Raw genomic sequence first — 14,553 nt, 5'->3', positions numbered from 1 at the left:
CTTGAACCAGCCATTTAAATTTAGAGTTGTATTAAAAATTTAGACGAACTCCAGGTGTCCATTGCTGCTGTTTCCAATCCTTTTGTTCCAGCTTGCCGACGTTCTGGTCTGCTAAGCAAATCCGAAGCTAAACTACCACAGCAACAAGATCCTGACTCTATTAGAAACTTACACTTGTGAAATGCAGAAATGTGGAACATTGTCCGAACTTTGACTATTCACCCAAATAATTTTTGTAAAAAAAAAATGATCAAATCATTTGTAATTTGATAATTTTTTATTTCTTCCTCTTCAGATATCACCATGAATACTGCTGCAACTTCAGAGCGCATTCATCAAGATTATACAAAGTGACAAAGCTTGGGGGTCACAAGTGCTATTTGGCTAAAAGCAGAAAGTATGGGATGCTTCTCACTTTGTGATGGTTATTTAACAACAAAATTTGATGGAGTGCCATTTTAAAGTTTTCAACCCTCCCCCAATCACAGTAGGTTGATTCCCTTCTAAAACTACTTTGCTTTGTATCAGATTGAATAGGTTCAACCAATTTCACTGGGGGTGGCCAAGAAATTTAAATTGTTCACAGTTAAATTGCTAGTCTAATCTTACTGAAAGCAATCTTGCATTACAAACTTGAACTATACATTTCCCTACGTTTTATACAGCAACATATGGTTTGCAGCCTGTGCTAAAAACTCTACCATGCAGAAGCAAAACTGTGGATACAAAAATATCAGGTGTTAGTTACTTTACCTTGTTTCGGAAATACACTTCAATCGGCATTATAAAACCAGCGTATCCCGACTCTTCCACTTTGTATGGCGGATCCTTGCACACTGCACTCAAAAAGATAATGAAACAATTCAGAATAGAACACACACTCAGGAGGTACAAGGATAATAAACTATAATACATGAAAACTTGAAGTAAATGAAGGTTAAAGTTTAATAGAGTACCACGAGGCTCATTAGACATGACCTGCCCTTCACAAAACCATGCTGATTACCCTTAACCAGGCTATGAGAAGGATGAGGAAGTGGAAGGGTGGGTCGGTGGGGTGATGGGAGACACACTGGTCAGTGGGGTGATGGATTGTGTGGAAGGTTATTGTAGGTTGCGACAGAGACATTGACAGGATACAGAGATGAGCTGAGAAATGGCAGATGGACTTCAACCTGCAAGAGTGTGAAGTGATTCATTTTGGAAAGTCGCATTTGAAGGCAAAATAAAGGATTAATGGCAGGATTCTTAGCAATGTGGTAGAACAGAGGGATCTTGGGATCCACATCCACAGATGCATCAAAGTTCCCACCCAGAATGACAAGGCGCATGGGGTGTTGACCCTTGATTAGTCGCGGATTGAATTCAAGAACCAAGAGGTAATGGTATATCTCTTTAAAACTCTAGCTAGGATACATATAGAATATTGTGTACAGTTCTGGTTGCCTCATTATAGGAAGGATTTAGAAATTTTAGATAGGGTGCAAAAGAGCTTTACTTCTAATTACACAGGTGTTCACATTTATGAAGATGGGTTGAACAACCTAGAACTTCTCTTTGGAGTGAAGGACGATGAGAAGAACTTGGAGGTGTACAATACTGATAGAATGGACAGCTACAGATTTTTTCCTAGGGGCAGAATTAGCTAATATGAGAGGGCATCATTTTAATTTGATTGGAAAAATGCAGATGGGGCGGGGGGGGGGGGGGGTGGAGTGCCAGAGTTAAGTTGCTTAATACAGAGAGTAGTGGGTGCATGGAACACCCTGACAGGGGTGTGGTAGAGAGAAACATTAAGGGTGTTTAAGAAACTCTTCACTACCATTGCAGGGACTTTCAACCAGGCCAGCTTGAATAAGTCTTTGAACAAATATCACCTGTGGAATCACAGGGGTCAATACACTTGACCACCGTTATAACATCATCCCACACCCACAGTTTTGGAAATTTCTCCTGGCTGTGCTTCTACTCCCAGCATATAGGCAGAGACTAAAGACCAGTACCAGTGCTGAGGACCAAAAAGGTATGGTCAAGAGAGGTCGAAAGCATTTTGTGTCTGTTGTTTGGATTGCCAGCATCTGCAGATTCTCTCGTTTCTGATTTAACCACTTACAGGACAACTTTCTGTTGGTGGACTGGACAACATTCAGAGATTCATCTTCAAATCTGAATGAGTGCACCACATATTTCATCAAAATCTACGTGGATGAGAGTGTGCCTCTAAGAACATACCAGACCAAAAGTCATAGATGAAGCAGGAGATCCGTAGTTTGCTGGAAGCTAGATCTGTGACACTCAAGTCGTGATCCAGAACTATACAAGAAGTCCAGGTATGACCAATGGAAGGATATTTTAAGAGCAAAAAAATAACAATTCGGATTGAAGTCAGATGGAATTGGATGCACATCAGCTCCGGTAGGGTTTATCCACCATTACTTCCTACAAAGTGACACCTAACATCATGAATGGCTGTGATCCTTCGCTCCCAGATGAGCTCAATGGCTTTTATGCACATTTTGAAAGGCAGAATAAAATTCTATGTATGCGCATCCCCACAGCATCCGGTTACCCTGTGATCTGTCTCAGAAGTGACACCATAACTTCTAGCAAGAGGGTGAACATTTACAAGGCATCAGGCCCTGATGATGCTCCTGGTACACAACTAGTGGCAGTGTTCAAGAACACTTCAATCTCTCACTGCTGCAGTCGGTGGCTCCCAGCTGCTTCAGAAGGACGACAATCATACCAGTGCCCAAGAGCAGGGTGAGCTGCCTCAATGAGTATTGCACAGATCACTCACATTGTTGTTTATTGACCACAGCTCAGCGTTCAACACAATCATACCCCCCGTCTCTAATCAAAAATGACTCCAAAACCTGGGCCTCTGCAACTGGATTCTTAACTTACTCACCAGGAGGCCACAGTCCGTGCAGATCAGAAATGACATCTTCTTGCTGACAATTCGCACGAGCGCAAATCTAAGCTGTGTGCTTAGCCTACTGCTCTGCTCCCTCTATACCCATGATTGTGCGCACAGGCACAGCTCAAACATCAGCGAAAATTTGCAGACTTAACGAAAGTTGGCAGAATTTCAGATGATGACGAGGAGCAAGGCAGATCGGGGGTTGAGCAGTGTCGCAGCAACACCCTTGCATCAACGCCAATAAGACCAAAGAACTGATTGGTGACTTCAAGAAGGGCATGTTCTAAAAGTGAGGTTTGGCAAGTTAAGCGTAAGAAACTGATTAAGCAAGAAAGTCAGAGGTAAGATGTATGGCACACTATAGTTTATCCTTTCACCATCCACTAAAGCACTTCCAATAGAATATCCCAAGATCTTCTACTGTCAAAACCTTTCTCCCCTCTGTTTGGCTTGGTTTAATCTTTTTGCACTGGTTCATTTTTTTTTTAAAACTGTTCTGCTGTTCTGTATTTCATTATGTGTAAGCTGCTTGTTTGGGTTACTGTTGAAGATAAGAGATAGGAGAATTGTGTGCCATTCAATTAGGACGGCCAGATTAAGGGGAAGTTTCTCTGGTGAGGGACACCAAAGTTGGGCTTGGGGTCTTTTGTTAGGGAGATGAAGAGCGAAGCCACCGGAAGAAGAGGTCACAGGGTTCGACCTGGAGCAGGGCCGTGATTCGATGAAGCCCGGAATGAGATTGAAGGAGAAACGGTGAGCTTCAACTTGTGCACATTGGACTGTTTCATTAAAATAGGCCTTCTTTTTTTGTTCTTCTTTACTAACCCTTTAGTCAAATTAAGAATTATAAAGCTAAATTTTTCAATTATATGCGATGTACCGTCTGTTATTTCGTGGCACTTATTTGCAACAAGGTAATGAAACACGCAGCAGCCACACAAACGGGTTTTGAGGTGTGCTAAACGGGGCCAGAGGTGGTCTCCCCTAGATCTGCGTAGCCAACAGAACCAGCGTGTTTCACTCATCTTGGTTTTTTATCTTGCAAGGTATGTAAAATGAGAAATAAGGTCACTTTTGAATCCATTTACATATACTATAGGAAGAGAATAAGAAAAAATGAAGTCAATTTTATCTTTCCTTATTTATTTATTTCTCAATTATTTTTTAAATCATACTTGGAATTTTCTCCTCAACTCACAGCATTGTGACCAGAAAAGAATGAAACACCAAAAATTTTGGATGATTTTGGCTCTACAGCTTGTCATTCCATTTGATTTTTTTGAGACTGTATGTCCCACTTGTGATATTAAAATTTTATTTCAATAGGTTCAGGTTCAGTGCCTTTTATTTCTACATCAAGACACAAGAACCATCAGATCATTGCTTTTCTTTAAAATTTACATTAATGGCCTAGCCTCATTTGAAAATTTGCAGATGATAAAGCTTGGCATAGTTGTGAACTGCAAAGAGGATTATCTGAAGTTTCCGCAGCATGCAAATAGACTGGTGGAACTGGCACATATGTGGTAGGTGAAGCTTAATGCAAAGAAATGTACAGTGAGTCTCCTCATTCTTTTTAGCACCAAGTATGAAAGAAGACCATCCTGGGAAAGGTGCACAGTTTGAGGGACCAACTGATACACGTGGATATCATGATGAAAGAGCTAAATCAGGCTTAAATAATTCTGGGCTTCATCACTAGAGGCAAAGAAGAAAAGCGAACAATCTGAAGCTTTATAAAATACTCCAGGGTCAACTGGAGTATTGCATTCAAATATGAATAGAATTAGAAAGGATCATCAATGCGAGATTCCACAGATGTTTTCAAGATGGGGTGGGGTTGGGGTGGGGGAGGACACGATACCTCTTTTCTAAAGGGTCAGTCCCTCAATTTTGAGGCAGTGCCCTCTAGTTTTGAAGACCCCCCCCCCACCACAAGAAACATCCTCTTCACATCCACCCTGTCTAGTTCTTTCAACATTTGGTAGATTTCAATGAGATTCCTCCCACACGCCCCCCCCCCATCACATTCTCCTAAATTCCAGTAAGTACAGGCCCAAGGCTGCCAAACGCTCCTCAGATGTTAACCCCTTCATTCCTGGAATCATCCTCGCAAATCTCCTCTGGACACTTTCTGAGATATGGGGCCCCAAAACTTTTGTCAATACTCCAAGTGCGGCCTGACTAGTGTCTTATAAAGCCTCAGCATTATCTCCTTGCTTTTATATTCTATTCCCCTTGAGATAAATACCAACATTGCATTTGCCTTCTGTACAACAGTCTCAACCTGTAAATTAACCTTCTCGAAGTCTTGCACGAGGATTCCTAAGTCTCTCTGCACCTCTGTTTGAACCTTCTCCCTATTTACATAATAGTCTGCACTATTGTTCTTTTTACCAAAATGCATTATACATTTCCCAATTCTGTACCCTAGCTGTCACTTTTTGCCCATTCTTCCAATTTGTCTGACTCCTGCTGCAGTCACATTGCTTCCTCAGCACTACCTACCCCTCCACCTAGCTTTGTATAATCCAAAAACTTTGCCATAAAGCCATCAATTCCAAGATGGCGCCAGTAACTGGCGACTTTGCGCATGCTCTCCTGAGCAAACTGCCCTCTCCACTATCCTATACCCGAGAAACCCTTCTAAACCTCCAATCTAGCAAGATCGAGATCAACAACACCCTGGTAAAGCTACTGACCCAGCTGGAGATCACCGCGCCAGAAATGCTTCTTAAACTCCGGACCGCACCTGGACCCGACCAGTGAGGCCCACCACATTCCCAAAGATCCGCGGTCTGCTACCGTGCCGGACCGCTTGGAGACATGGCCCATTCCGACCAGCACCTCTCCAGAGCAGACGACCACACAGAAGTGACGGTGGAGACCTCAAGGTGCCCCAGACGCTCCCCCGGAGCGACCACCGTAAAGCTCCATTGGTGGCCATCCACAGTTGCTGGAAGTGAGGCCTCCGCTGCCAACCTCGGAAATCGAGCACGAGGCTCGACTGGAGCGGAGGCCTCCGCAACCGTGACTTGGCCTAAGGACTTGTTTCAGCAAGGAGCCCGGCCATCCGGGATTAAGTGTCGGCTTCGGGGCCCGACCCAATCGACAGCCCGGACCCCCGGCAGCTGGAAGTGGCAGCGGAGCTTCCCTTGTTACTCGGCCCAACCCAGAGGGTCCAACGATGTGACCCACCGACCGATCCCTGCGGGATGCGTCCACCAACTGCAAAGAGCTGACAACAACACACTGCATCGATGGAGACCTGGAAAGATGCACTACTTACCGAGGAAGCGTGGGAAAAGAGCTGGGCTGCTGGGCAGATTGAAGCTGAGGGGCTTCAGGGTCCCTATGCCCACCATCCTACTAGCTAATGTGCAAGCCATAGAGAACAAGGTGGATGATCTTAAAGGGAGACTCACCTATTCCAGGGAGACGCAGAACTGCTGTGTATTCTGTTCCACCGAGACCTGGCTCTCCCCTGCCACCCCCGACTGTGCCATCGGACCGGAGGGATTTTCGATCCATCGGATGGACCGCACGGCGTCTTCGGGCAAGACGACAGGAGGTGGTGTCTGCCTACTGATCAACATTGCATGGTGCTCGGACACAGTGGCACTAACCAGCTCCTGCAGCCCGGACCTGGAACACCTGTCAGTGAAGTGTCGTCCCTGCTATCTGCCATGGGAATTCACCTCGGTCATACTGACAGCGGTCTACGTTCCCCCCCAGGCGGATGTGGAGTGTGCTCTGAACATACTGTATGCCAACATCAGTAAACTTGAGACCAGATATCCGGAGGCTTTGCTCATTACAGCTGGGGACTTTAACCAGGCCAACCTCAGAAAGGCGCTGCCAAAGTTATACCAACATGTCTCCTGCCCCACTAGAGGCCCGAATATACTTGACCACTGCTCCACAGCAGTCAAGGATGCCTACCGTTCCGACCCACGACCTCACTTCCGAAAATCGGACCATCAGGCCGTACTCCTCCTCCTCCCGGCTTACAAACAAAAACTGAAGCGGAAGGTCACGGTGTCAAAAGTAGTGTCGCGTTGGATGGAGGAAACGGATGAGGTCCTCTGTGACTGCTTTGAATTGGTGGACTGGTTAGTATTCAAGGACTCGGCAGCTAACCTCGATGAGTACGCCTCAGCTGTCACGGACTTTATTTGGAAATGCACGGAGGACTGTGTGCCTCACAAGACGATCCGGGTATTCCCTAACCAGAAACCTTGGACGAATTATGAGGTCAAGTCCCTTTTAAAGGCTAGAGCTGCGGCTTTTAGGTCCGGGGATACCAGTCGCTACACGGAATCCAGGCGTGAACTCCGGAAAGCCATTAAGGGCACCAAGAGGCAATATCGAGCCCAGTTGGAAGCCCAGGCTAACCAGAGGGATGCCAGTAGACTATGGCAGGGTCTAAATGAGATCACTGGGCGCAAAGGAAAGGCTGGGAATATCAATAACTGTAGCGCTTCTATTCCTGACGAACTTAACGTATTCTACGCAAGATTCGAACAGAAGAGGAGCGTCCCGCTCCCTCCAGATGAACCGGACCTGGTGGCATCAAGATTCATCGTCACCGAGGAGGGCGTTAGAAGGGCCTTCCTGAAGATAAATCCAAGGAAGGCGACGGGCCCAGATGGCGCCCCAAGACGGGTTCTCCGGGCCTGTGCAAGCGAGCTAGCTGGGGTGTTTGCTGACATCTTCAACTGCTCCTTGCTTCAGTCTAAGTTCCCCTCGTGCTTTAAGAAGGCAACGATAATCCCAGTGCCGAAGAAGAGCAAGGTGGCATGCCTGAATCACTATCGACCTGTGGCTCTGACATCAATTGCTATGAAGTGTTTCGAGAGATTGGATATGGCACACATCAACCACAGCCTACCGGTCAACCTCGACGCTTTGCAATTCGCCTACTGGAGCAACAGGTCAATGGCAGATGCCATCTCTCTGGCCCAACATTCCTCCTTAGAACACCTGGAGAATAAAGACGCATATGTAAGGCTCCTTTTCATTGACTACAGCTCTGCCTTTAATACCATCATCCCAAATAAACTGATTCCTAAGCTCCGGAACCTGGGCCTTAGCACTCAAATCTGCAGCTGGATCTTCAACTTCCTCAGACAGGACCCAGGCTGTAAAAATAGGGGACAAGCTCTCCTCTACAATCACTCTGAGCACCGGTGTCCCACAAGGCTGTGTACTCAGCCCCCTGCTGTACTCACTGTACACCCATGATTGTGTAGCCAAGTTTCCATCAAACTCAATGCTGATGACACAATTGTAGGCTGTATCTCGGGTAATGATGAGTTTGAGTACAGAGAGGAAATTAAGAACCTGGTGGCATGGTGCGAAGAGAATAACCTATCCCTCAACGTCAACAAGACAAAGAAATTGGTTGTTGACTTCAGAAGGAGTAGCAGACCGCACGACCCAACTTACATTGGTGGTGCACAAGTGGAACAGGTCAAAAGCTTTAAGTTCCTCAGGGTCAATATCACAAGTGACCTGACTTGGTCCAACCAAGCAGAGTTCACTGCCAAGAAGGCCCACCACCTGAGAAAACTAAAGGAATTTGGCCTGTCCCTTAAAACCCTCACTAATTTTTACAGATGTACTGTAGAAAGCATTCTTCTAGGGTACACCACAACCTGGTATGGAAGTTGTCCTGTCCAAGACCGAAAGAAGCTGCAGAAGATCGTGAACACAGCCAGCACATCACACAAACCAATCTTCCGTCCTTGGTCTCACTTTACACCACACACTGTCGGAGCAGTGCTGCCAGGATAATCAAGGACACGACCCACCCAGCTAACACACTTTTCGTCCCTCTTCCCTCCGGGAGAAGGCTCAGGAGTTTGAAGACTCGTACGGCCAGATTTGGGAACAGCAACTGTGTTAAGACTGCTGAACGGACCTTGACCCGGATCTGGGCCGTACCCTCCAAATATCTGGACCTGCCTCTCAGTTTTTTTGCACTACCTTACTTACAATTTTTCTATTTTCTATTTATGATTATAATTTACATTTTTAATATTTACTAATTTTTACTATTTTTAATATTTAATATTTGTAATCCAGGGAGCAGGAAGCGCAGAATCAAATATTATTGTGATGATTGTACATTCTAGTATCAATTGTTTGGCAACAATAAAGTATAAAGTATAATCCAAGTCATTGTCAAACAATGTGAAAAGCAATAGTCCCAATACTGACCCCTGAGGAACACCACTAGTTACTGATAGTCAACCAGAAATGGCCCCTTTTATTCCCACTCACTGCCTCCTGCGTTTTAGCCATTCCGCTATCCATGTAACCTTTCCTGTAACACCATAGTGTTTTATCTTGTTAAAATCAGAATTCCCAAGAGCCAAAGAGTAGTAAATCTCTGTCACAGACTGCGGTGGAGGACGGGTCCATGGGTATATTTAAGGCGGAAGTTGATCGTTTCCTGATCGGTCAGGGCATCAAAGGTCAAGGCGAGAAGGCAGGTGTATGGGGTTGAGTGGGATCCCGTATCAGTCATGATGGAATGGCAGAGCAGACTCGATAGGCTGAATGGCCTAACTGTGCTCCTGTGTCTTATGGTCCTCTGACTGAGACTGTAAATTGGAGAAAGGTCAGTGTTGATGTATCAGAAAGGATCTGCAAGTGTAGACAACAAAAACAACAGGAATTCTGCAGATGCTGGAAATTCAAGATCTGCAAGTGTGGAATGGGATAAGTTGCTTCCTAGCAAAGGTGTACTTAGCAAATGGATGCCTTCAAAAGTGAAATTTGAGGTTTGTATGCCGCTATCAGAATTATCAGCAACTATACCAGGTTTAGGGAACCTTGGGTTTTGAGAGGTATTGAGGCCCTCTGGTTGTGGAAGTGTGTAGAAGGTATAAGCTGGAAGGAGTAAATGAGTACAAGAAATCCAAGGGATCACTCAAGGAGGAAATCTGGAAGGCTAAAAGGAGGCACGAGGTTGCTCTTGTAGACAGGGTGAAGGAGAATCCCAAGGGCTTCTATAACTATATTAAGACCAGACAAAATTGGACCTCTTGAAGGTCGGAGTGGTCCTCTAAGCATGGAGCTGAAAGATAGGGGAGATCTTAAATGGATCTTTTTCATCTCCATTTATTCGGGAGACAGGTAGAATCTATAGAAGTGAGGCAAAGCAACAGCGAGGTCATGAACTCTGTGCAATTTACAGAGCATTTAAAAAGGAGATTGCTGCCTTGTGACACATTAGGGTGGATCAATCCCTCGGGCCTGACAAGCTGTTCCGTCACTCCCTATGGAAGGCTAGTGGAGAATTATAGGGGCCTCTACAGATTTCTTTTAAAATCCTTAACCATGGGTGAGGTGCTGGAGGATAGCTAATTTGTTCTGCTGTTTAAGAAAGGCTGTAAGAATAAACTTGGAAATTATAGGCCGATGAGCCTGACATCAACAGGGGGAAAATTAATGGAAAGTATTCTGAAGGACCACATATACAAGTATTTGAATAAACAGGGACTGATTAGGGATAGTTAGCATGGTTTTGTATGTGGTAGGTCAGATCTAACCAATCTTAAGAGTTTTTTTTGAGGAAATTATTAGAAAGTTGGTGAAGACAATGCAGTGGATATTGTCTACATGGACTTTAGCAAGGCCTTTGACAAGGCCCCACATGGGAGGATGGTCAAGAATGTTCAGTTGCTGGGCATTCAAGATCAGAGAGTAAATTGGATTAGACAGTGGCTTCACTGGAGAAGCCAGGGAGTGGTAGCAGATGGTTGCCTCTCTGACTGGAGGCCTGTGACTAGTGGAGTGCCACAAGGATCGGTGCTGGATCCATTGCTGTTTCTCATCTACACCAATGACCTGGCCAATAAAATGGTTAACTGGTTCAGCAAATTTGCGGATGACTCCAAGACTGGGGGTGTAGTGGACAGAGAGGAAGGCCATCAAGCTTGGTGCAGAGTCTAGCCCACCTGGTAAATTGGCAGACAGAACTTGATGTAGACAAGTGTGAGGTATTGTAATTTGGGAGGTCAAACATACACTTATACAGTGAGGGGTTGGACACTGAGCACAGTAGATCAGAGGGATCTGGGAATACAGATCCATAATTCCTTGAAAGTGGCATCACAGGTAGATTGGGTGGTGAAGAAATGTTTAGGCACATTGGCCTTCATAAATCAAAGTATTGAGTACCGGAGTTGGGATGTTATTTCAAAGTTATACAAGACCCTGGTGAGCCCAGTTTGGAGTATTGCGTGCAGTTCTGGCCACCTACCTACGGGAAAGATGTAAATAAGACAAAGAGTGCAGAGAAAATTTACAAGCATGTTGCCAGGATGTGAGGATGAGTTAAGGAAAGGTTGAATAGCTAGGACTTTCTTCCCTGGAACGTGGTTGAATGAGAGGACATTTGATAGAGGTGTACAAAATAATAAAGGTAAATGCAAGCAGGTTTTTTGCACTGAGATTCGGTGAGGCTAGAACAAGAGATCCCGGATTAAGGGACAGAAGTGAAATGTTTAAGGGGAACACAAGCGGGAACATCTTCACTCAGGAGGGTGGTGACTTTGTAGAATGAGCTACTGGCAGAGGTGGTGGATGCAGGTACAATTTCAGCATTTAAGAGAAATTTGGATAGGCACGTGGATGGTAAGGATATGGAGGGCTATGGTCCAGCTAAAAGTCAAAGGGACCAGCTAGATTAATAGTTTGGCACAGATGAGATGGGCTGAAGGGCCTGTTTCTGTTCTAGTGTTTTATTATTCTGCTAGAAATCCAGAGGAACACAAAATGCTGGAGAAACTCAGGTCAGGCAACACCTATGGAGGGGAAATGAACAAGCGATCTTCCAGGCTGAGACCCTTCATCCGGATGGCAAATAGGAAAACTGTTTTCCTTCCCTCAGTGGGGATTATACAATTAGAAGACAGAGTTAATGTGATTGAAAGGACTAGAGAGGTGAAGAGGAAAATCTTTTTAAAGTGTTAAGAGCTTCAAAGAGTGGTAGCACTGTCGACCCTCACACTTAAACAGCATTAGAAAAGCAAAAACAGCAGATACGGAAACAAAGCTGAAAGGTTCAACAGGTCAGACCATATCTGTAGAAGAAGAAAGTGTTCACATTTCAGTTCGACGACCTTTGGCTGGTCCCAATCAAATATCATTACCTTTAAATAATAACTAAGTTTCTCTGTCCACAGTTGCTGCACAATTTGCTCAGTATTCCCAGCAGTGATGTTTTAAACAGTACCTGTGACTCCACATTCAATGAATTATGTACCTGTATTCCCAGATCCCTTTGTTCTACCACACTCCTCAGTGCCCTACCGTTCACTGTGTAAGATCCATCCTGGTTGATCCTACCAAAGTGCAAAACTTTGCACTTGCCTGCATTAAAATTCCATCTGTCATTTTTCAACCCACTTTGCCAGCAAGTCCAGATTCCACTGCAAGCTCCGATAGTCTTCCTTGCTGTTAACTACACCCCCAATCTTGGTGTTATTCACAAATTTGCTGATCCAGATAACCAGATCATCCTGATCGTTGACACAGATGACAAACAACAACAACAGGACCAGCAATGACACCCACAGCACTCCACTAGTCACAGGCCTCTGGTCAGACAGGCAACCATCTACTACCACTCTCCAGCTTCTCCCATGAAGCCCAAATGAGAAGCAACTGAAACTTCTTGACCAACCTCCCACGTAGGGCCTTTTCAAATGCCTAACTAAAGTCCATGTAGACAACATCCACTGCCTTGCCTTCACCAACTTTCCTGGTAACTTCCTCAAAAAACTATAAAGATTGGTTAGACACGATCCACCACACACAAGGTTATGTTGACTATCCCTGGTCAGTCCATGCCTATCCACATACTCATATCTGGTCCTTGTGAATACCTTCCACAGACTTTCCCACTACTGTAGGCTGGCGAGCCTGCCATCAATTTCCTGGCTTATTTTTAAAGAGTCTTTCTTGAACAGCAGAACAACATTACCGCACCTGTGGCTAAGGATGATTTAAATATCTCTGCTAGCACCCCTGCAATTTCTGCACTTGTCTACCACAGGGTCTAAGGGAACACCTTGTCAGGCTCTGGCGACTTAACAACCCAATGTGTTTCAAGACACAAAGATCACCTCCTCTGTAATCTGTATAGGGGCCACGACCTCACTGTTGCTTTGCTTTACCTCTATGGTCTGTCTCCCAAGTAAATGCAGATGCAAAACATCCACTTACAATCTCCCCTATCCCTTTTGGCTCCACATATGGATTAGCATTCTGATCTTCCAGAGGATCAATTTTGTCCCTTGCAACCCTTTTGTTCTAAACATATCTAAAATCCCTTGGGATTCTCTTTCACCTTGTCTGCTACGGCAACCTCATGCCTTCTTTTAGCCCTCTTGATTTCTTTAAACTTTCTCCTGCATTTCCTATACTCCACAAGTACCTCATTTGTTCCTACTTTCATATACCTACTATGCATCTCCTTTTTTATCCCCCTCTTAATCAGGGTCTCAATATCTCTTGAAATCCAAGATCCCTTACACCTGTTATCTTTACCCTTTATTCTGACAGGCACATACAAGCTTTGTACTCCTAAAATGTCACTTTTCGAAGGCCGTCCAATTACCAAGTACACCTCTGCCAGAAAACAGCTGGTCCCAATCCACACTTGCCGGATCCTTTCTGATAGCTTCTAAAATTGGCCTTTCTCCAAACCAGAATCTCAATCTGCCAACCATTCCTATTTTTTTTTCCATATTTACTTCAAAACTAATGGCATTTTTAATCACTAGATGCGAAGTGTACCCCTACACAAACATCTATCACCTGCCCTGTCTCATTCCCTATTAGCAGATCAACTATCACACTCTCTCTCATTGGGGACTTCTATGTACTGATTAAGGAAAGTTTCCTGAACACATTTGACAAACTCTATCCTATCTAGTCCTTTTGCAATATGTGTTTTGTTAAAATCACCTACTATAACAATCCGATATTTCTTGAAGCAGTCTGCAATCTCTCTGGGACTTGTTCCTCTAAATCACGTGGATTGTTGGGTGCAGCCCCATTAACAAGATCATAACTTTCTTCTTCCTCAGTTCCTCCCATAAAACCTTACTAAATGAGTTCTCCAGTCTGTCCTGGCTGAGCACTGCCGTGACATTTTCCCCGACTAGTAACACCACCCCTCCCCCTTTAATTCCTCCCACTATGTCGCATCTAAAAGGACAGAACTCTGGGATAATGAGCTGACAGTCCTACCCCTCCTGCAACCAGGTCTCACTAATGGCTACAATATCATAATTGAGCCATGCTTTAACACAGCATACTTGCAGTTTTATAATGGTCTTCAACATTTAGACAGTTCAAAGTACATTTATTACACTGGACAGCAAAGGTTTTGTTCTCTGAATACTTTTGGATGTATCTTATGGATTTTGGGCTGCTGATTATGAAAATCACTGAGATTTCCCCATGGTGCAGCATTTTTTAAAAAAATATAAAATCACCATTTTTTTAATTTCAATTCATAATTCAAGTAAATTAAGATGTTTCCCACAATGTAAGCTGAAAAGTTTTCTAACAAACAAGATCTGCAGATGCTGGAAATCTAAGCAACGCAC

At 44.5% G+C, this 14,553-nt stretch overlaps 1 protein-coding gene across 2 annotated transcripts in view; it reads right to left on the bottom strand.

The window, feature by feature from the left end:
* Positions 1–14,553, bottom strand: part of mllt3 (MLLT3 super elongation complex subunit) — a 118,339-nt gene that overhangs the window by 56,939 nt on the left and 46,847 nt on the right. For both annotated transcript variants that reach the window (XM_072281791.1, XM_072281792.1), the window contains exon 3: positions 754–836. In XM_072281791.1, coding sequence (XP_072137892.1) covers positions 754–836 — 83 coding nt within the window. The remainder of the gene's footprint in view (positions 1–753; positions 837–14,553) is intronic.

Source organism: Mobula birostris, chromosome 17, assembly GCF_030028105.1.
Source record: "Mobula birostris isolate sMobBir1 chromosome 17, sMobBir1.hap1, whole genome shotgun sequence".
Lineage (NCBI taxonomy): Eukaryota > Metazoa > Chordata > Chondrichthyes > Myliobatiformes > Myliobatidae > Mobula > Mobula birostris.
Note: the sequence above shows the minus strand (reverse complement) of the source record. Positions and strands in the feature narration are given on the sequence as shown.